A 23,534-nucleotide genomic window follows, 5' to 3' on the forward strand; every position below is an offset into this window, starting at 1 on the left:
CTTTGGAGATTTTTTGTTGTTTTTATTTTATAAGACCAAGCAAGCTATCCTTTTTTCAGTTAACTATTTAAAAGCACCTGCTCTGTAACTGAAATTTTCATAACAGTTTCAGATTTAGTACCAGTACGTTCTGAACTGCAGTAGTTAGACAGAATCATAGAACCATTAAGTCTGGAAAAGACGACTAAGATCACCTAGCCCAGCCATGAACCCATCACCACCATGCCCACTAACCGTGTCCTTCAGTGCCACATGTACCTTTTTCTTGAATGCCTCTGGGATTTGTGACTCCACCACCTCCTTGGGCAACCTATTGCAATGCCTCGCCACTCTTTCTGGGAAGAAATTTGTCTGAATATCCAACCTGAACCTCCCCTTCTGCAACTTGGGTCTACTACCTCTTCTTGTCGTGTCGCTGTTACCCAGGAGAAGAGGCCGACCCCCACCTCACCACAACCTCCTTTCAGGCAGTTGTGGAGAATAAGGGAGGTCTCCCTTGTGCCTCCTCTTCTCCAGATGAAACAATCCCAGTTCTTTCGACCACTTCTTTATAAGACTTGTACTCCGGATCCTTCTCAGTGTTACTGACTTTCTTCTCTGTTCCAGAGCGTTGTCTTTCTTGTAGTGAGGGGCCCAAAACTGAGCATGGTACTTGAGGCACAGCCTCACCAGTGCAGAGTACAGAGGAATGATCACCTTCCTACTCCTGTTGGCTGCACAATTTCTTATACAAGCCAGGATTTCATTGCCTTTCTTGGCCACGTGGGCACACTGCTGGCTCATGTTCAGCCAGCTGTCAGCTAACACCCTCAGATCCTTTTCCCCCACATGGCTTTCTGGCCACTCTACCCCAGGCCTGTAGTGATGTGTGGGGTTGTTGTGACCAAAGTGCAGTACCTAGCACTTGGTTTTGTTAAAACTCATACAGTTGGTCTCAACCCATCAATCCAGCCTGTCCACGTCCCTCTGTAGGACCTTCCTCAGGCAGATTAACACTTTTTCCCACTATGATGTTGGTTACATTTAGGTTCATAGCTTCATAAGGTTGGAAAGGACCTACAAGATCATCTAGTCCAACCATCCTCCTATCACTATCCCTACCCAACTACTAAATCAAATCCTTTAGCACCTCATCTAAACGCTTCTTGAACAGCGCTAGGGATGGTGCCTCAACCACCTCCCTAGGCAGGCCATTCCAGTGCCTGACCACTCTTTCAGAAAAAAAATGTTTCCTCAGGTCTAATCTAAATCTTCCCCGGCGCAACTTCTTTCTTCTTTAGAAATAAGAGTTGACTTAAAGTTAGAAGTAGCTTAGTCAGTGCTTATATATATATATGCCAAGTGCTTCTCTTTTCTCCTTTCTAGAGGATGACGTGCAGAACTGGTCAGATGGTCCAGAAATCTCACATACAAAATTTGATAGTTATTCAGCAGAGATGAGTTTGGCCTTTAAATGATTTCCCTGAGAACAAAGTCTTATGTCTGAGCGCAGCAGTAGGAATAAAGGCTTGCCTTCTTGTCTTCTTACAGCTTCCAAAGGAAAATTACCTATCAAATGGATGGCTCCAGAGTCAATCAACTTCCGACGGTTTACCTCAGCGAGTGATGTGTGGATGTTTGGTAGGTGAAGACCAAATGGTGGGGATTTAGTGTCCTGTGGAAATGTTTGATGCTTTGTTTTAATCACTGTAAGATTAATAGTTCCCAGATATTCCTCTGTATTTTACTGTTCTTTCTAAAAATCCAGTTTCTTCCAGCATCTTTTCTGTCTCTGTATTTTCCTTTTTCACAGTGAGCCTGAAGTTGCATGTGCTTTTTCATCTAGCTGACAGAAATGAAGCTCATAATGGGGAACCTTTTTTTTTTTAATGTTCATTTTTTCCTCTTAATTCTTTTTGCCATCCCATTGCCGTTTTCAGTTTTATATTTTCACCTTCTATTTTCTTCATTTTTCTTTTTCAATTTTATTTTTTTAAGGTTTAGACCAGCCTGCATCTTGTCCTGTTTCTAGCTTGTTATTGCTAAATTCCCACTTATTCTATCTTTCATTGTTCCTAGCTTACAAAACATGACCAGAAGCTGTATAAAAATAAGGGTAAATGGAAGTGTTCTTAATTTTTGGTACTTTTTTCCTAAATTTGAAAGCTTTTATATGAATATGATCACCTGTGCTCAAGCTAGAGCTTACTGACTGCTTCTCAGATGAAACAAACATAGGCTGTGTGAAGGAACAAAGATGATTAGACATTAAATAAGAGCAGGACGGACGAGTAAGGGTTCACTCATTTTGCAAATTGAAATATGAATGCTGTTAAGCAAAGGGTATGTGATTTTTATAGTATTATGAGGAAAGCTCTAGCACAGTCCCAGTTAGGAGAGTTAAGCCTTTGGAACATGCTGGCTGATATTAAAACAACAGATCATTTTTCTCTTTGTGCTTTTAACACAGTTTCAACAGAAGCTGTTTTATTACATAGTTTCAGCACCAAAAGCCTGGATCAGTGCCAGGGCTAAATCACCCTCAAAAGTGCAAATGCATTCTGCGAGTCTGAACAAGCCGGTAGGAACTTGTCAGAGGAAAAGCAAATACAGCTCATTCTACATCATGAAAAAAAAGAGTAGATTTGAATATGAGCAACCATTCTGATTTACAATAGGTAGAACGTAAGTGAGTGTGAAACCAGGCTGCTGTGAGCCAGCTGCAGGTCATGCTTTCTCACTTAACAGTTCTGGTTGGTAGTGCCTGTGTGATCTTACTGCACATCTCTCCTTTCTGCTCTCAACTGGTAAGTAGAAATTAATTCCCTGGCTCCATGTTTACGAAGAAATTGTGTTGTTTGGCTGTGCAAATCCAGCCAGCTACTCTGGGAACCGGTACACTTTTATCATGTAGTATAGCTGCTCGTAACAGCTCAGAAAGAGGGCCTTTGTCCTTTATTTTAGTCACCATTCTTAGTAAATCTCTGCGCTCTTAAAACTTCGTGTGCTGGGGCTGGGGGGAAGGGATTGCTTTCTTTTTTTTTTTTTCCAACAGATTTTATTTGCTGTCATGGGCAAAATGGGTCATTCTTTGTGTTTCTTAGGTGTGTGTATGTGGGAGATCCTGATGCATGGGGTAAAGCCCTTCCAGGGAGTGAAAAATAATGACGTTATTGGTCGAATTGAGAACGGTGAACGGCTGCCCATGCCTCCAAACTGCCCTCCCACCCTCTACAGCCTTATGACCAAGTGCTGGGCGTACGACCCCAGTAGGCGACCCAGGTTTACTGAACTTAAAGCACAACTCAGGTAGGGTTATTCTTCTGAAAGGTCATTTCCTTGTTCAGAAATACTTGTTTTTGCTTTATCGTGCATTGCAGTACTTTCTTTCTGTTAAAAATGTGTGTTAAGGTTTAACTTCATGAAAACCAGGTTGTTGGGTACTTTTTTGGAAATCTGGATCTCGTCTGTTGGAGTAAATTAAACTAGGGAGTGAAATCAAGTAATTGGAAATACGAATCATCTTTCTTTGCCAAGTAGATCTCAAGTTTTTACTAAATATTTGTTTATAATTTTAGCTATGTTTCTCCAGGGAGGTGGTAGAAATAATTTAGAGCTATTTCCTTGGCAAACACGCAGTGAACAGTTCTGAAGTAAAGTACTATTCTTTCATAAGTGAGTGAATCATCCACTTTCAGAGTAGATGCCTTGAATTAGGTGTCTGAGCATTTTCAGTACAACAAACAAGATTTGGAACTGTTGCTGAAAGTTCCTTGATAGCATATGTAGCATGCAAGTTCCTTTAGGCATCTGCCTGCACAGCTGTGCAGTTGCAATAAATGCATTGTAATTAGCTAGAGATTACTTTGCAGGGGATGGACGACTTACAGTTCATCTTACAGTAAGTGTGAGTATGTGATCTGTGATCTTGACACCAGTCTAAATTCACGCTCCTAGTTTATTCATAATAATTTAGTCTAATTTCCATATATTCATTTCTCCAGGGATGGTGTAGGGGTGATATTTAAACATCAAAGGGTTACCAAGATATTGTACAGACATATCTAATATTTTTGACCACTTCTGTGAAATTCTGACTGTTCAGTGTTTGTTTACTGGGGCAGCATAAGCCTCAAACAATATGTGGATATTGTACAGCTGTAAATCCACTCTTGAATTTGTTGTGATTCATTGCTAGGTTCTTAAGTTTTATCTTACATCTTGTGTCACTTGTGTTCATAATGCCTTACATGCTCTCACTGGATCATAGGGGTTGGAAGGGACCTCGAGATCATCGAGTCCAACCCCCCTGCCTCAGCAGGTTCCTTACACCAGGTGAATGCTTATGTTAGAAGAAAATTCACGAGTTGTTAAAATGAGACACAGTTTCACTGTGATCACAATGTTCTTTCAGAGTGCCTGTATGGATAAGTTATCCTGAGCTGTAGATGCCTTTTCAGGTTTTTTTTTTCCTCTTTCTTAAGATGTTTCACTGTGTGTAACTCTGGGAGCTCATCTGTAGCCAGATAATTTACATAGCTAGAGAGGGATGTAACCCTTCTCAGAAGGAGCTGACTATAATACTGGGTGAGTAGAGTTGATGTACAGGAAGGAATGGTAAGCCTGGGTAGGGAGTCCAAGAAGAAGATAGGACAGAATAGTATGGTTTGGGTACTAGGTGACAATTCATTTTCTTCTTTTTGTTATTTTTTTTTACTCTAGAGAAATAGAAGTCTGTACTGATTACTGTTGGCTGGCACAGAGGAGGATGAAGCCCTAAAAAATCTAGATAGGAAAATAGTGTGTAAACTTAGACAGGGAGGGGAATTCCTCTTCCAGCAAGGGAAGAGGAACGTTGTTGGTTGCTGCTGAAGATTTAGACTACTCATAGAGTCGTGAGTCAGAAGGGGAAGAGGAAAGGGGAAAGGTATCACTAGATATACAGGATGGACAGGAACCTGGCTGTCCTCAGAAATACACAGCCAAAGGGTGAGAAACAACAGTCACAATTTCCAGAAGGGTGAGATCTGATCATTTATCAAGAAAGATGTTTCCCAGGGTGCATGGTTACGCTCTGAGACAGATCATATGGGGAGACTGTGGAATTTCCAAGCTGAGAGGCTTTTACAGACTTTGGCTGAGGAAGGCTCTGAGGAACGTGACCTCGCTGTGCGTCAAGCCCAACTTCAGAAGAAGCTGGGACTAGTCACCCCTGGGAGTCCCTGCCAGCTTATATGATTCTCAGATTCTAGATGAACAAAGCACCAAGTGGGTTGTTTTCTTTTCTTCTTCTTGTCTTGCTGGGAGGCTGAGAATCATAGAATCGTTAGGGTTGAAAAAGGCCACTAAGATCATCTAGTCCAACCATTTTCCCCTCCCCACAGTGCTTACTACCCATAGTCCTCAGCACCACGTCTGCCCTTTTCTTGAATACCTCCGTGGACAGTCACTCCACTGCTTCTTTGGGCAGCCTACCCCAATGCTTGACCACTCTTTCTCAGGAAACATTTTCTCTAATGTCCAAGCTGAAAAGCTGTTTGAAGTTCAGTTTAGAAAACAGGTTTTCTCCTGGAGCAACGGCAGTGCTAAAATCCAATTTTTGCTCTTCTCACCAAAGAAGAAAATTTTCTTCTACTCCAAAATGTTCACCTTTACCTCCTGAAAGTTAGGCAGCAGTCCACAAGACTTCTTTGAGCTGCTCACAGAGCCAGCATCTCATCAGAAAGGTTGCCAGTTTCCTTTTATGAGGCAACATCTCAGGCAACCAGGAAAGATTGTGTTTCAGAACTCAAATTCCCATGAACTTGCAAAAACAAACCATTTCCCTGGTGGCTTTTTTTCTGTGTGGTGTTGCTGCTGCTCATTCTGGATGTTTTCCAGGGTATTTTTTTCATGCTGAGAGCAGACTGATTGTTTGCCTGAAGCCAGCGATGCAACGCTGCAACATTCCTCTCTTTTTAATAACAAAGGCCATGGCTTTGGGAAAAAGGAAAAAAAATCAATCTGTATCTGAAATAATGCTGATGGGGGAACATAAATGTTTTGTGTGTTCTCAGTTTGTTTGATGCATTTCATGGTAACATCAGCTTTGCACAAACTTTATTTGCTGTTGCTGCTGCCAAGTGAGATGCCCATTACTGTAGAATTTATGTGATGTTACTGAGGTAGGAACAAAGCTTGGCATTTTGTGGCTTTGGGTCTGTCCAGAGTGGTTAAGGATGAGTTAGTCTTCAGAGCAAACACAGAAACAGATTGTGCATTTCCAGCTTTAATTCCTTCTCACTTCCTCCATTTTCATTTTGGGGAAAAAAACAAACAAAAAAGTGAGAGGAAATCAGGAAGCAGAGATGCTACCTTGCTATGCTGTCCCTGAGTGGGCCAGAGTGAAACTTCAGAGTATTTTAATTGGGAAGCATGTGTTTCCTTGTTGAATTTGTGTAGAAGATATTTTTCATTTTGCACTATGTGACAGGCCAAAAGCATTTAATGAACCCAGATAATGCAGTATTACTTCTGCAGCCTTGCCATTCAGAAGTGCTTATGTATACTTTACTATAACCATATGCTTACTAAAGCTATATATTACCATTTCCTACATGTGTAGAATCATTAAGGTTGGAAAAGACCACGAGGTCATCAGGTCTAGCCATCAACCCATCACCACCATGCCCACTAACCCTGCCTCTCAGTGCCACATCTGCCCTTTCCTTGAACACCTCTGGGGTTGGTAACATTTATTATTAAATTAAATTTATTCTTTGTTGTGATCAATATGCTACAGGTTTGTATTGCTAAAGTAGCACACAGGCTTTCAAGTATCTATCGCTAATTATTCCTCTCTTTCAAAAATAGTAAAAGCAGATTTATGAGTGCTGTGTTATTGCCCTTTAGACCCCTGTTGGTCAGTGATGAAGAAGCACAGGTGTTAGCAGAGAAGACCTCAGTAGCATCCCTAAACTGCAGGTCATGTGTTAAATACAGATACAACTCTAAAAAGAGTCTAAGAAATGAAAATAAATTAAAATAATTACTTAGACATCCACTTAAAGTTTGTTTCTATGGCAGCAGTGAGATGGTTAACTTGTTGGACTTGAGCCTTGTGAAGGCATTTGCTGTAGTTCTTGATATGTTGCTTAAAAAAATAAAAAACAAAACTGATAAGAATGGGGGCAGTTTAAGTCCTGATATTTTGTGGCATCTGGCAAAAAAATAATTCCAGCACATACTTGATATTTCTGATGGAGATTGCAAAATTCCTCGTAAACCTTTTGGTACTTAACAGTGACCGTAAGGAATAATGTCCATATGAGTGTTTTTAATTTAAATTAGGGCTGTGTGGGAAAGCGTGCTTGTGTGGTTCTTTGGTACTTAACAGTGACCGTAAGGAATAATGTCCATATGAGTGTTTTTAATTTAAATTAGGGCTGTGTGGGAAAGCGTGCTTCGTGCTTCTGAAGGCCAGAGACCGCAGAGAGGAAGAAAGAAACTGCTGGTTCAAGGGTCAGCATTTACTGTATGTTCCCACACCACTGTATGAGAAAACACTGATGTTGCTTTGCCTTTGGAAATAAAGGCTGAGTGTCAGTATTTCAGATAACTTCTGCAGTGAACTGGTAAATGTTCCCTTTTCAATCTCACTGGTGAATTTCAGTGAAGAGATTCTTGGAAAATGAACGAACTTTATCGATGACACAAACTTTTAATAGCTGAGATTTTTTTTGTCAGATTTCTCAGCCTAGCCAAGAAGATGCCTTGGGTCCAGATTTGCTCAGGAAGCCATATGAATAGAAACACTGCTTCTCTTCCTGCTCCTCTTTGCTGCCAAGAATACAAATAGTTTGGGAAAATATGCCTAGATGTGACTTTCCTGACCTTCTGTGAATTCTAATAAACTGTTTGGAGTACTTAAGCAGCTGCACTGAGGAAGGGTCAGAAATATCTCTTGGCACACTTCTGCTCCATCTATGGATCGGTCTTCCCTTTGTGAAAACAAAGGCGTTTCTGTGAGTCATTTATATTCCTTATGGGTTGGTTTTTTTGTGTCTTTTTTTTTTTTGGACGATGCTTCTCTCAGGCATTTCTATTTTATATTCTCTTCTTGTCAGCTGTAGTCAAGGGCATCCAAGTACACGCTCTGCTGCAACTGGTCTGCCTCAGGTGACTCGTTAAACTGAGGAGAGGACCTGTGATAATAGTACAGGCCAAGGAGTAGCATGGAGGGATGAATGAGAGCTGCAAGGCAAAAAGCTGAACCTATGCTGAAACAAGTCACTGAGCTAGAAAATGGTCATTTCCAGCGCTACAATAGAAGCAGATGGTGTTCCATTAAATACTGATATGCCATAAGTAAAATGTATTTGACGTGGAGGCAAATAGGCACCAACATTTCATTCCTTTTTGTGGAAAATCAGGACTGCGCCGTGACAGACCGTACCCGTGGCCCCAAGTTGTCAATAAGCCATCTCTAAATTTAGTCAGCTGCTTTTAGCTGACTTTTGTTCCACTCCTTTAGCTCGGATTAGAGCAACTGCTTTATCAAGAGCTTTGTGAAATATATATATACATACATGTATAGTGAGGTTTTGGTTTTTTTTCTGGTTGAGTTCTGAGGTATTTTTGAGAATTCTGAATCAGTTCATGACTACAGCCACATCTTGACTGATTTCTCCCCGTACATAAAAATGTGTGCTGAATATCTGAAGTATGAACTACCTTAAAGCAGCAGGATTTGGCTCGTTCTTTGTGAGTTCAAGTAAGAATTCTTTTTTCCTTACTCTGAAAGAAAGAGGTAGTAAAGTAGAAGGCTTTTCCTTTTAGTTGCCTCTGCTGGGCTGTAGCTGTTTTCTCTGTGGCCGTTCTATCAGGATGACTTCTGCAAAGAACTTGTCTGATTTTTGTTTTTGTTCCACATTCTTGCGTTACTTCAGCAATGATGGATTGAAATTGCAGCAATACTTAGAGACTCGGGTTAGCTGCAGCGAGATGAGATGACTTGTCTGCTTTTAAAAAGGGGCATGGATTCTTTTGGCTGGGGAAGGAAAAGCAGAGTTCTGGTCTGCAACCAAGCAGGAATTTAGTCTTGAAATAAGCAGTGAAGTTCCAAGATTAGAATAGATTGCTGCAGTTGATCTCATCCCTTGCATGAGTAATTCTGGGTGGTTATTTAGTAGACTGCGCAGATTATAAACTCAGAGCTGAGCTTTGTTGCTCAAACAGCTGGAGTGATAAAGAAGCTGCTGCGATGGCTGCGTTGTGGGATTGTCCTTACTCTGGGGAGATGGATATGTAAATAATCTGCCCAAATCTCCAGACTGTCCATGTAGCGTGCAGCTCCAGTGAATTGGCAGCTCCCTCCTCCAAAGTTTCATTCTGAGTATTTTTTAAATGGCAAATATCCAACGTTAATAATCCACATAGCAGAGCTGGGAGGAGGCTGCTGTGGGGGCAGCAGGATCACGTTGAACTTCAAACGGTCTTTTTTAATAGTGAGAACTGTGGTAAGTAGCAAACGAGTTTTACTACTGTTTTGTGCCTTGTTGGAAATGCAGCCTTGTGACCTGAGTGTTTAAATGTTGGGTGAATGCTGTCAGAAATTTCTGTTTTGCTGAATTTCTTTGCTGTACGTGTTCCTGCTTAGGCTGAAATGTAAGAGAAAAGCGTGGTATTGAAAATGTTACTGACTGCTTTGTTTAACAGAGGAAAAAATGCCTGTGTGCCGAAGCTCTTTTGAGTTTCCATAAATATGTATTTTCAGTGTGTTTTGATCCTTTAGAGCAATTCAGTAGAATATTTTCTTGTGAAAAATAAGTTTTTATGCAAGTAAGTGCTTGATTTATTGTCTCTAAGGTTTTCTCTGTGTAATTACACATCAAAAGAAATGTTAACATGTAAAGAAGTTTTTATACACGATCAACCACCGCTTTCTAAAAACCTGACACTGCTTCTGATGTTAAAAGTACAGTGATAATCCTACAGATGTATTCCTTCAGGGTACTGGCTTTCAGAAACGTACCCGGTGTACATAGGGGAACTCACTCTGTCAAATAGTATTGATTAGTTTGTGAGATGTGGGAGCCCTGGGGAGGGGTTTGTTAGAGATCAAACAGGAGTTTTACTGAGATGCCGTATGTTTTTCTTAGCACAATACTGGAGGAGGAGAAGCTGCAGCAAGAAGAACGAATGAGAATGGAATCCAGGCGGCAAGTCACGGTGACCTGGGACTCAGGAGGATCAGATGAAGCTCCTCCCAAGGTAGCTATCAGAACACAAAGCATGAGTGTTGCTAAAAATAATGATAATAATCCTTTTAATTCCATTTATTTCTTCAAAGCCTTGTCTGAGGGGTTGGTTCAGACAACGGCGTTCTGCCCAATTCTGTCATCATCAGCTAATGTTTGCCTGAAATGACCCAGCTCTCCTTAGGCTGTTATTAGGGCTGATCTCTGCTATAATTTTGCTTTGACAATTTTCTGTTTCTTGTTTATTTAACTTGCAGGAGACTGCCGTAGTTGCCACAAAAATGTTTCCTGGCTTTTTCTTTCTTTCTTCTCTCTTCTAACACTCCTGTGAAATGTTAGCTGGTGAGATTTCAGATCCCTGTAAAGCAATTTTTTATAACAGATCAGTATAGAAATTAACTAATTGTATTTTTTTTTTCATTTTCCTTGCTCTGAAGAGATAAATTACTCTTAACTTTGTTCCATTGCATGTCTGTCCCCTTGGATGTCACCTATGTGTTCTGCAGTCTGACATCACCAGTTGCCGAGCGCTCTCTTCTCTCAATAACTCGTGTGCTTTTTGCTCTTTGAGGGAGTCCATATTTGAGAGAATTTAATTTTGTGCCCTCACCATTGTGATGTGGAGCAGTGCCCCCATCCTGATTGGTTTGTGATGAGTTACTGTAGCCCTCTGTGCATACTCTGGTGGTCATAGGGATTGTATTCAGAGCGTAGCATCCTAGAATTGTTAAGATTGGAAAGACCTCCAAGGTCATCTAGTCTAAATCATCAACTCTCCCCACCATGCCCACTAAACCACATCCCTCAGTGCCACATCTACTCTTCTGCTCGAATAATAGTGGGGGCAATGTTTGCTGCACACGTCACCCAGTGTTAATAGAAACAAGAAACATTTTTGTTTGGTTTCCGTATCTCTGGCTTGTTGTTTGATACATTTCCTAGTTTGGTTCTCCATTCTGATAGTTTTATGGCAGCTGAGAACTCAGACTTGAGAACTGTTTTTATTTCAGAGTTAAGAATAGACAGCAATCCATCAAAATGATCAGACTGCTGAGATAAACTGTCAGGATTTAGTGTATATATAACCAGGTAATGTGCTGAGCGGCAGAAACAAGATGAACTGCACAAATCAGAACAATGTCCTACTTTAAAACAATTCATATTTATTATTATATAGGTATTATATTGATATTAAGCTACTGAGTAATAACTACTACAACATTGTTTAGGAATGTACTTAATCTCGAGGCTTTAGGGCTAATTGAAATAAATACTTCTAAATAATGTAGTGGATGAGCAACACGTATGTTAGAACTGATCATCATCAGAGCTTCAGGTGTGACATCCAGTCTAAAACTTGAAAAAAATTGTGTTAGGATTGAAACGATTTCTCCTATCACTGCATATTTTGTGGAGCATTCATTGTTTTAACTTCTTGAGATACTTTCACTGTATATGCAGTGAAATTGTTTAGGTTTTTTTATACAGTGTTTTTGTGTAACACTGTGTGTACTAATGACACTGCTGCAACTGGAATTTTTTATACAAGGTTTTTCAAGCATCCCTTATGTTACTGTCTTGATTTTTTCATAGTGACAATGGACTTTTCTTTCAATAATTCATTGTAAAAGTTCTTCATAGTGCTTAAACTCTTGTTTATTTCTAGCCTTCAGTTCCTGCACATTCTCAGATAGCTCACAGCTCTCACAATTTGTACTATGAAATTACTTGCATCAGTGATTAGCTAGGGTTAACAATCAGAACTGACTTTGGTCTTCAGAAAAATGCATGTAAATATTTGTGCTGAAGAAAGTTTGATTTGTGTTCTGACTGAAGCAAATTAATTTGTGTTCAGGAACAACAGATTAATGGCAAAACTTTCCATAAAGCAAATCATGAACTTAGAAACAATACTATTTCAACCTGGTAGCCAGTTTAAGATTTTTCTGGAGTGTTCTCTTTGGAATTAAGAGCAAGACAGAGAAGGCTCCATCATGCAAGCAATTAAATAAGCCCCAAAAATAGACAGAGTGAGTTCTGCTTACTGAAATATCCAGCAAAAAAATTCAGTCTATTGTTTCCAGACAAAAATGGAGGAAAACTTAAGTTTATGTTCTTTTTTTTTAATTAGTATTTTTTTTAATAGTAAATAATTTAGAATGTTTATTTCAGGGATTTTGTTTAGCTTAGTGTGTAATGTAAATGTTTGTTTCACCAGAGAATAATTTTTTGGGTTTCATTTTCTGTTTGTAAAGGCTCTTTTAAAATGTCTTTGTATTTACAGCCCAGCAGGCCTGGTTACCCCAGCCCAAGATCCAGTGAAGGGTTTTACCCAAGTCCTCAGCATATGGTACAGCCAAATCACTACCAGGTATTATGTTTCATACTCTGCATGTATTTATTCGAATGTGGTGTTTATATTTTAGTTGTAGCTTGTGGGATTGATCCACTTCTGCTGTTTAGTTTCATTGACTGCTGCTAAGTGGTTTTTTGTTCTACATCAGAACAAACCCAGGTTTCCTTCAGATGCCAAGTATTTCCATATCTGATGTAGTGCTCAAATTCCTAAAACTAAAGTGAAGCACACTAGACTTTTTCATATTTACTGAAGGAATGAGGGACTCCTGTTATCAGATCATTGGGTAAAGGGCTTGTTTATAGATTATTATCAGATAAAGGAAACATTAAGATTGGAAAAGACTACAAAGATTATCTAGTCCAGCCATCCACCCACCACCACCATGCCCACTGAACCACATTGCTCAGTGCCACATCTACACATTTCTTAATGAATCATAGAATCATGGAATTTCTTAGGTTGAAATGGAGTGTCTTGGTTTGGGTTGGAATTTTTGCTATGTTATGAAATCACTTGCAGTGTAAAAGAGGCTTGGATGGTGTCCTTTTCCTTGGGTTTATTGATAGTCTACTCCCTAATATTTCTCTGAAACAGTTTTATTTTCAGTTGTCCTGCTTTAAGTATATTTAGGTGTTCAAAGCAACAGTCATATACAGTAGACTCGGATGAGATTTTTGTTTTTTCATAGGGATGGGGAGGTTTTAATGTTTTAATCAGAATATTTCAGACTTACTAAAGCAGCTTTGATTTTTCTGTGGATAATTTCTCAAGCTGTGCAGCTAAGCAGTGTAATTACATGCAGTCACTTGGAACTTAAGCTTGTAATATACAATACAATTTTTTGTATGATCCCATGGGGTGATGTATGCATGTCTCCTGTTAACTTGGATATGAGTCTGAATATATCAGTCTTCCAAAAGTATCAGTAGTTGGTTTTGTTTTTGAGAGTACTTTGGTCTTCTTGACTACGGAGGTAGAAACATACTTTCTAATGCTGAAGTTTGGTTAGGCATCCTTAGTTAGTATAGCATTAGAGTAGGAGGTTTTGTGTTGCATCTTGGCTTGGCTTCCTTCTTCTTTTTTTGCTTCCTTTCCTCCCTCACAATGACTGTTTGAATTGAGTCACACATATTTACTCCCTGGAAAAAAAAGAAAAAGATAATTAAATATGAGGGAGCATAAATCCTACTAATGTAACCTCTTTTGTTTTTTGTTTTTTGTTTTTTCCTTTTAAAGGTATCTGGCTACTCTGGTTCTCATGGGATACCAGCCATGGCAGGCAGTATTTATCCTGGGCAAGCTTCTCTCTTGGATCAAACAGATTCCTGGAACCATCGACCTCAGGAAGTATCAGTGTGGCAGCCAAACATGGAGGTATGGTTAAGTGATACAGCTATTGTTTCACTCTGTACAGTAAATACTTTTCTTTTTTTTTTTTTTTATTCTTTAGGTATATCTGGAGAGTACTGTAAGAAAATCAAATGTGTTTCAGTAGTGTTTTTTAAATTGCCTTACTGCAATGGGATGGGAGACATGACTGAATTCAGTTCTTTAACCCGCAAGGAACATGGAATTATTTCCCCCTCTAACTTTCCTTTTTTACTTTGTTCTTCTCCAGTATTTTTCACTTTTCATTTCATTTTATCATTACACAAAGATTCTGTCTGAATCCATTTGCTCTCTAAGCAGTGCTGTATTTGTGCTTCTGGTAAGCACTTACATGAGAACCATAAATACAGGAGACCAGATAGGTGTCCACATCTTCAGTTTGCCTCAGGCTACTTTTGGTTGATTTGGTCCTATATTCTGCCATTACAGCTTGCAGCCATGCAGTTGTTCATGCCCTGTATAGTTTGAGTGTTGTCATCGCGTGTATTCAGCGTTCCTGTTTATTCTAGAAGGGAAATAGAAATTCTTTGGTAATCTGTAAGTGCCTTCTGTAAGGCTCCTTTTACGAATTGCCAGTTGTAAGACTGCATAAACTTAATTCTGTTTTTCAGGATTCAGGCACTTTGGACGTGCGAGGAATGGGGCAGGTTCTACCCACACATCTCATGGAGGAGAGATTAATACGACAACAGCAAGAGATGGAGGAAGATCAGCGCTGGCTTGAGAAAGAGGAACGATTCCTGGTATTGCTTTGTTCTGTGGTTCTTGTTAATTCAGTCATCCTTTCTGAATTTTCTTTTAAGTGTTCAGCTAGTAAGTGTGTCCTGTGCTACAGAACCATGGGAGCACAGAATGGCTGAGGTTTACAGGGACCTCTGGGTCCATGTGGTCCAATCTCTGCTCTAATAGGGACACCTGCAGCAGGGTTTCCAAGGCCACGTCCGGCTGACTTCTGAAGTTCTCCAAGGAGCAGACTCCACCACCTCTCTTTGCCAGTGCTCAGTTCACTACACAATGTGGAAGTGGTTCCTGATGTTTGGAAAGAACCTCTTGGGCTCCATTTTGTGCCCATTGCCTCTTGTCTTGGCACTGGACACCACTGAAAAGGCAGACTCAGTCAGCTGCTATTTTTAGTGAGTCTCACTTTAGTGAGTATTTGTTTGCGAGAAGTTGTAGGTATAATTATGTGGCAGATCTGGAGATTGCCTGCGTATTCTTTGGTAAATATTCTTAAGGAGACAGATCTATACATATTCTACCCCTAAAAGTGAGAACCTTCAGCTGTCTTAACAGCTCTGACTTGTAAGCAGTCTTAATGGGGGGGAATAATTTTAGCAGAAAACTATGAGTTGGGAGAAAAGCTCTTGTGCATCACGAGGAAAAGGAAGAAATGCATTAGTAATGGATTTGGTTGTCAAAATTCAAGTTCCGTGTTAAGATTCTGCTACTCAGTACTGTTGGCTACAGATGCAGCAGAAGATGGTAGTAGCATATTACCCTGTATAGCTTAATGCTGAGGAGCCTGTGAATCCATGAGCCTCACTGGATAGGTGAAAGGCAGTGGTATGGTATGGTTTGTGACATATATCAGCCACACGTTTGTTTTCAGGTGTATTTCAAGAAACGTTTTGGTTTGAAAGTTTTTCTTGTATGTAGTTGAAAGGCATGTTTGTGTCAATGCACGTATGATAAATTTGCTGTGGGAGATAAGTTTGTGTAATTGCCCAGGTGAATTATTATTTTGGAGACCAGCTTTTGCTGGTTGTGGTTGTCTCACTGAATTTAAAGCCATCTTTTAGGGGAGTTGAAGCCAGTACATTGAGTTCCTTGGAAATAAGAATCTACGCTTTATTGGGTAGGAATGGAGAGCAGATCTTAAATGTAGACAGTGTTACTGAGACCTAATTCTTTGCCAGCTGAATTACCTTAATCTCTTAGGGTGTTCGTTAGATGTGGTATCCAGAACTGTTCTAAACAGTTGATGGCCACATGGACAACCAAGGGTAGGATAAATCTTGACTAGCTGATGAGAGCTACTGGTAGGTGCCTGCATGCCCATTGCGTGTTCTAGCTAAGATCTGGATTGTGACAGAGGTAAGATGTCACCTTTGATTAAAAGGCAGTGAAGCTTGCTTTTGGCTTCTTTCTCTGTAAACACTTGGGAATTGGCAGTTTTCCATTTGATGATGATAGAGAAACCACTGTACACATATCGCTTTGTCAAATGTGTTACAAGAGAGGGGAAAGGAAAACTTCTTGCCTAATTTAGGCGTTAGCTTTTCTAGTTCTGAATGGCACCAATTGCTTGTGACTTTCACAAGCATAGGAGGTCAGAACATGGATTAAAATTTACAGGACTGTCAAGAATTTTTTGAGGGATTAATGTATTGCCTCAAGAATGCTTTATGGGAATGAGACATGGTAACTTCAGGTGGTGGCAGTAGGTTGTGTTGGAGCTTTCAGCTTTTCTGCAGAATAGGTGATAATTATTTGCAGTGCTCAGCTTTGCTTCAGCCCCAGGACCATCAAGATGTTTACCATTGCCCCAGCTGCTGCTTGTTGATTTTTCTTTTGGCCTGTAATAGTGTACTGCTGAAGAGACACCATCCCTACTATTGCCCCCTATTTAAAGGAAATAAAAAGAGCTCGTGAGCTCTACAACTCTGTAGCTTTGCCAGAGCTGGTTTTGCTTATAAACCCAACGTAAAAATCAAACAGAAAGGCAAAAAGAGTAAGTTGGAGTGGGAGTAACTGTGAAGTGTCCAAAATGGGGAGTTGGAATTCACTGGAGACTTAAATTCTTGGTCTTTCCACACAAACATTTTGAGTGTGGAGACTTGGGGGTTATAACAATGCCTGTTACAGATTTATACACTGTCAAAATTTGAACAGGCTGCAGTGATAGTGACAGGGTATATTTGAGCCCATAGAATGGCACCTTGCCCAGGAAACTTTTGCTTACAAGTGGCTATTTCTTGAAAAAGGAATGTGGTTTTCTAGGTTTAATGCTGAAGAAATCAAGACAGTGGAAGAGTCGTTGTGAGGAATCAGTCTTGGAGTCCTTGCCCTTCTCCTGAAGAAAATCCAAAGATTATATGTGAGAGTCCAGTGTAGAAATACTACGTATATTGTACATATGCACACTGCTAACCCCATAGTCTCTAATAAAGAACCAACATTTCTTCTGTCCAGAGGAGGACTTCACTGAAACCACTCCAAGTTTGAAAGAGGAGAGACGACTTATTATATCACTGTCAGCACTGTGTGTCTCACATGCTTTGAGAGAGCTTTCTGCAGAAAATCTAACCTATAGGTTTTGATGTCATTTTTTGTCTGAAGTGTGGCTCCCCTGTCCCTGCTTTAGGTTTCGGAAGAACATTTTTCCTTTTAGGCATAGAGAACAATAGAAAGAGAGGAGCCAGGTTTAAATTTTCAACTTATGTAACTCTACAGCGTAGCATTCTTAGTTTAAAGCCTGCTGCTTTCAAAAGCAACTCTCTTTACACACTCTTCAGACTCCTACAGTTTATTTTATTGAGACTTGGACTCACAGAGCAGTGACCACAAATCCTTTCATGTGAGATGCTGTGTAATGAGAAGAGAAATACTTACTAAGGTTTCTATTAGCACAGTTTTTATCACCCCAGAGTAACACTAGCTTGCTCATGATTCAAAATCTGTTGCTGGTTTTGCAAAGAATATCTACAACTCATAACCCATTAGGACAAAGATGAACAGCACTGATTCTGTTTCCTAGAAGAGACACCGATTCTTCACAGATGAAGAATGAAATGGAAGAGGCATTGAAATGGAAATGCAGCAGTCTTCAGTGAGGATGTTGTGTGATTTGTCTGCAAACAGTCCTTTGAGAACATGTAAATAGTATGGGAAAGGAGATAGAGATGTTGTTTGCAAACTGCACAGTTAAATAGCATCAAAAATTCTGAAATTCTGCTACGTAAAGGGAAAATAAACAGATCTCTTTGCATAGGAAGCTCCTGAGGGAAAATAAATCTGTTGTGTAAAAACTGAAAAGAACGTTTTAAATTTTAAATTGAACCAAATTTATCTTCTGGGAAGTGAGAAGAGAATAGGGGAGGCTGTCTTGGTAAAATTGCTGTGGCTATCGGTGGCTCCAGGAAACAGGATGGAAATCTGAATTATTTCTGAGGGAGCTGAAGTGGAGACAAAACTGCTGCACTTCCCACTCGATGCAGGTAACCTTAGAAGATGGCTATCTGCATGAGGCACGTATAGGTGGAGAGGTGAGAACACTGCAGTGCAGTCACATTAAAAAAGTGAGAGTCTTGATTGTTTGGCAGTCTGTGTAAGGTATCTTGTTACTACAGTGCTCTAGGTGCTGCACTCCACAAGATTTTCATCATCTTTTATGTCTTGTGGTGTTTGGTTGGTTAACTCATTCATACACAAAATGGACAAAGCTCTCATTCTGCACTTCTCTTGAGTCATTTTGCAGTCACAATGAGTATTTCCACTCCAAAAAATAAAATTGACCGAGTTTGATTGAGGTTTTACACTCATAGTGCAAAGCGCTCAGAAACCAAATAAGCAGCCTCCATCCCCAAATGCAGTGCTGTACAATTGCAGATAGACTCTTCACTGCTGGCACTCACAGCTCACTGGAACTGAAATATTTGGCCTGTTAGCCCACAGTCTGGCGTGCATCCTGTAGTGCTTGTGCTTAATGTAAAGCATACGCTGTGTGTGCACAGAAAATCAGGACTGAAGCATTGAATGACTCCGTTAGGGCACGGTGTGTACGTGTTCATCTGCCTGATTTCTCACGTGTGGAAGTCATTCAAAAGCAAATCAGTGACTTCATTAAGCTAAAATAATTTTTAAAAAGCCCTTTCAGGATGCTTTGATTTTTTTTTTTTAAGTGTTGATGGTATCTGACAGTGCTTCCTATTGTATAAAATAAAGATGTATGTGCTCGTGCCTTTGAGTAACTCCTCAGCAGATAGAGCAGTGTTGTACTAGTAAATTTATAGCTCTTTCCTGGGATGTTTAGAAGAAATAACTTGCATAGCTTCCTTATCGTGTTCGGTTTTGGTTTTTCTCTCAAATTCCCACATAGCTGTGGTTTAGTATTTGTCCTGTTTTGACACTGAGAACTGCAACTCCAAGTATAGTTGATGTGAGCTGTTGCTAAAATAAGATTTTAATTTTTAGCCTGAGAAATTCCCACCGAGATATTACAGTTTGGCATGCCCTGAGGATGCCAAGATGTACATATTCTTTTTTTAGTGAGCGACCAAAAATGCTGGAAATAAGGATTGAGTTCCAGTTTGTGAACGTATGCATCTTGTCTGAAAAGTACACTTGATGCTTCCAAAGATTTCAGATAGCAGACTATTTATTAGGAAAAAGCAAAAAGTAAAAAAAAATCCATTTACTTTTCCAAGGCTTTCATTTTCTTCAAGAACTTAATGAAATGCAGTTCCTCCCTGAAATGTGGTGTTGAACATACCTGAGGGAGCTTGGTACTAGGAATTCACCCACGCATTGCAGTGTAGTGCCAGCATCAGGGCATAAAATGAAATTAATTAGATTTATCCTGACTATTAAAAGTATATTATTCAATTAAAAATCCTAACCACTTAGAAGATAAAGAGTTGCTATTTAAGTTATAACCAGATGATGCTTAAAGTCCCTTCCTTAATGTTAGGAATACATTTGGGCCACTTGTTAGTCATCAGACACAGACTCCTGTTGAGTATTTCTCTTCTTCCTTGTGTACCTAACTGCTGGGGTTTTGATGGACAGAGGGAGAGAAGCATTCGGAGAAGTTGGAAGAGGTAGCACTAATGATTCTCAGTCTTCATTCTTACAGTGCAGATGTGCAGATCACAGGGATGCAAGTGGGTTGTGGAGCTGTACAAACTGCTCCTGTGCCCAGTGACACCAGGTTTCTTGATTTCCAGAATCAATTTTTGGAGGTATCTGAGCAACATCAGTTCTCTCCATGACCTCGTTGGTATGAGAGCAGTCCAATAGAATTTTGTTGGGCTAATCTGGTTTAGGGTGTATTTTTGGAGTAGTTAATTGTTCAAAGTGCAAGCGTCATGAATTACCCTTAGGATGAATTCCCAAGCTATTCCCAAGGAGTTTGGGTAATTCCTGGGTAGAAATTAAAGTGAAATTAAGAAGAACATGTTGATGTAGTGAACATCAACATAATATAAATAAAGTTGGAGAGCACGCAAGAATAGTTATTTACTTTAGCTAAAACCTGAATGTCACAACTCATTTGATATCTGTGGAATTGTCTGACATACCCATATCAAATGAGACTTCAGTCAGGAAAAGATTAGCATTATAATAAATAAAATAAACTAGAGATTTGTCCGGGTGGGTTTCATTATAGAAGTTGCCACAGATTCTCAGAGAAGCATTGACCAAGTTGCTTCCATTTGTCTGCATCCCTTCTTTATGCTTAACAAGGGCTTAAATATTTCCTCGTCTCCTTTGGTTTGTCTATTTTTAATCTGCAAGCTATTTCAGGCAGTGAGTCTGACTGTGCCTTGCTCTGTCTGCAAGAAACTGAATGGAAATCCATGGAATAAGCCCTCCATACAGACTGCTAGAGCAATCTGAGTGTCTTTAATGACATGGATATTAGTGTTATGGATCAGCCCACCCTGCTGTTTCTTTAGAGTCATTTAACAGGATATGCGAATTGGAATTTTCTGTAGTGCTTTTGGAAGAAGGAAGGAGATCTTGAGTAGCTTTCAACAAAAAGCAAATACATTTGTCCATGCAAAATGACCTTGAAAGGACATTTTTGTGGAGTGAGCTTAGTTACAGTCAATATTTGTCTGCATTTCTCTAAACATCTTGTTCTGTGTGTGTACATATGTTTTATGCATACATACATTCAGATAGATGACAGAAGCTGTATTTGCACCGATGTAGAAGTGTGTGTTATCTGTTGCCTGAATCATAGAATCATTAAGGTTGGAAAAGACCATTAAGACCATCTAGTCCAGCCATCAACCCAGCCCCACCATGCCCACTAAGCCATGGCCCTCAGTAACACTTCTACACGTTTCTTGAACTCCACTGGGGATGGTGACTCTCCCTGCCCTGCCTGTGCCAAAGCATTGCCACTGTTTCTCAAGAAGAAATGTTTCTTAATATCCAACCTGAAAAAAATGAACTCCTCACGTGGTTCCGTATGGTTCCGATACGGCACACTGTTTGTTTTTCTGTGCTAGAAAAGCACCCTTTTGCTTTTGCTCAGCTTGTTGTACCTTCAGGTCAGCACGAACCTTCGTTTCACATCAGCTCTTCCTTTTCCTTTCCACAAAAGTATTCCTGTAAATAATACTATACACCTGGATTTGGTGGGAGATGAGAGAAATCGCCAGTTTCTCCAAGAACAAGTTGGGGTGCTCTTAGTTTTCCATTTTAAATCAATCAAGCTCCAAGTTTCTCTATGTCACTTAAAGCAGATAGAACACAAACTCATTGGTTTGTCACTTTTATCAGCAGAATAGTGCATCTGGGCATCTACATTAGCTTTCTGTGTTCAGTGCAGTGTGTGCAGAGCTCCATCACTGCTCCCATTTGCGGCCTTCCAGAGGAGCCAAGTACATAGAAGCCTTCCTAGCAGGATGCAGGAATTAACTCACACCATTTCTTATCCTGTGGTTGAAATTGAAATTGTTGGTTTTTTTTAAATACACCTTTTGTTGCCTTTGAGAAAATAGAAGATACGAGTTTTCCAGTGTTGTGTTAGGGAAATGGTACTAACAATATTTATAAACAGCATTTTTCATTCGTGTGCTGGGAATGGGTGGCCGAGAAGTCTGCTGGGAGTTTTTGGGAGCTTTTGTTCCAGAAGCACACACCGCTGCAGCATGGAGTGTATGGAGTGGAATGCAGTGACATTTATATTTGTCAGTGTTCATTTTTCAGTAGCTTTGTCTTTGAGATGTTTTATGCCTAGGTTGTGCGAATCTGTAAGCAGAGCATGGGATGAAATTGTGCCCGGTGCCCCATCCCTGGAGGTATTGAAGGCCAGGTTGGATGGGGCACTGGGCAGCCTGAGCTGGTGGGTGGCAACCAGCCCAAGGCTGAGAGTTGGAGCTCAATGTTCTCTAAGGTCCCCTCCAACCTACGCCATTCCGTATGATTTGTGTTTCAGAAACCCGATGTGCGGCTCTCCAGAGGCAGCATTGAGCGGGAGGACGGAGGTCTCCAGGGCCCAGTGAGTATCTGTGGGATCCTTTCATCTCCCGGCCCCATTTCCAGCATCCTGGTAGAACATGCTGTCTTTTATTACGGGAGATGATTTAAAGTTTTTGCTAAATGTTTCCACTGTCATTACACGGCTCTGCAACTTTCCGAGGAGCTCAGCTTCTGTGGGAACAGCAGAACAGGGCAAACGTTGGTCGTGCAGCACTTGGATGGATTTGGGGTTTCTTGGTTGTTGGGTTTCTTTGTTTTTTTTTCCCCTTGAAACAATACTGCAGTGTTTCTGCAAATATGTTGCAGTTATTTTTGAACGTTCCTGTGATGTATGGTTGGGCCTTTTATTTAAAAATGCTTTTTTGAAACTTCTGTCAACAGGAAGCAGGGTTAAAATAACTTCTGCAGTTGTTTAAATATCTGAAGGGTTCTCTTACAAGGAATGTAAATGTTACCGTCGTGTTACTCAGAACTGTTTAGGGTAAATGATCCGCAATGAAACAAATGGAATAAACCCCACAGCCATTCCGTTATTGTCAGACAACAGCTGTGGCACTCATTCTTACTGGCATAACTGCTGTCTGTTTGAATAAAAACAGCTCTCCAATTGTTTAATTGCTATTGGAACCTCTGAATCATGCTGATAGAAAAGGAGGGTCTGGCTGGGGACTGTTAAAGGCAGAAACTCAGTGCTTCGTCCAGTGACAGTCTCCAGGGATCACCATCAAAGCTTCTCTTGGAAGTTCATATCTTAAATTCACTTTCCTTGTTCATCTGAGCTGCAATTCTGTTTGCTTTCACTGTTTCTTCACTACCTAAGAGTTGAAGGACCCTTCCTGCATTTGCAAAGTAGAGTCATGTATCACATGCTCCAGCACAGTCTCTGGGAGTTGGCTACTCATGTTTGGAAGCTGTTAAGATTTTTTCCATGAGCAGGGAGCAGACTGTCAGTTACTGTTAGGTCTAAACTATTGTTGCATCATATTGAAAGAGTGAGTAAAGTTGCATTTTGTGCTACTCAGGGGAGTGCTGCAAGATGATGTTGAGGTGGAGTCGGAGATTTCATCTAGGAGGCAGTGAGCTTCACGTACAGCAAGCTGCTTTCTTTGCCTGTGCTTAAATAAAAACTTGCATCTCAAACTGCTTGTAGGGAATTTCCTGTATTCCCAGATGAGGGTAGGACTCACACCCCACTTGAGCAAGCATGAACAAAACTGATTGTTGACAAAGTGGGTTGCAGGAGAGACTCTTAATTCAATTCCAGAATTTGCTTTTGCTTTTCTGTAATTCTTAATGCATTTGAAACGTAACTCTTGAGTTCATTTGCAGTTAGAAATGTCCATTGCTTAGAATAT

General features: G+C 40.2%; 1 protein-coding gene across 5 annotated transcripts in view; it reads left to right on the plus strand.

Annotated features, from left to right (window-relative positions):
- Positions 1–23,534, plus strand: part of PTK2 (protein tyrosine kinase 2) — a 183,092-nt gene that overhangs the window by 151,201 nt on the left and 8,357 nt on the right. For 4 of the 5 annotated variants that reach the window (XM_065753630.1, XM_065753628.1, XM_065753629.1 and 1 more), the window contains 7 exons: positions 1,531–1,620; positions 3,084–3,288; positions 10,119–10,230; positions 12,502–12,588; positions 13,813–13,950; positions 14,577–14,708; positions 22,136–22,198. In XM_065753630.1, coding sequence (XP_065609702.1) covers positions 1,531–1,620; positions 3,084–3,288; positions 10,119–10,230; positions 12,502–12,588; positions 13,813–13,950; positions 14,577–14,708; positions 22,136–22,198 — 827 coding nt within the window. Of the gene's footprint in view, positions 1–1,530; positions 1,621–3,083; positions 3,289–9,237; positions 9,477–10,118; positions 10,231–12,501; positions 12,589–13,812; positions 13,951–14,576; positions 14,709–22,135; positions 22,199–23,534 lie in introns of those variants that run through there. The other variant, XM_065753632.1, reaches the window with a different exon arrangement.

This window comes from Cyrtonyx montezumae, unplaced genomic scaffold (assembly GCF_038088225.1).
Source record: "Cyrtonyx montezumae isolate F1298 unplaced genomic scaffold, pur_monq_1.0 scaffold_8, whole genome shotgun sequence".
Classification (NCBI taxonomy): Eukaryota; Metazoa; Chordata; class Aves; order Galliformes; family Odontophoridae; genus Cyrtonyx; species Cyrtonyx montezumae.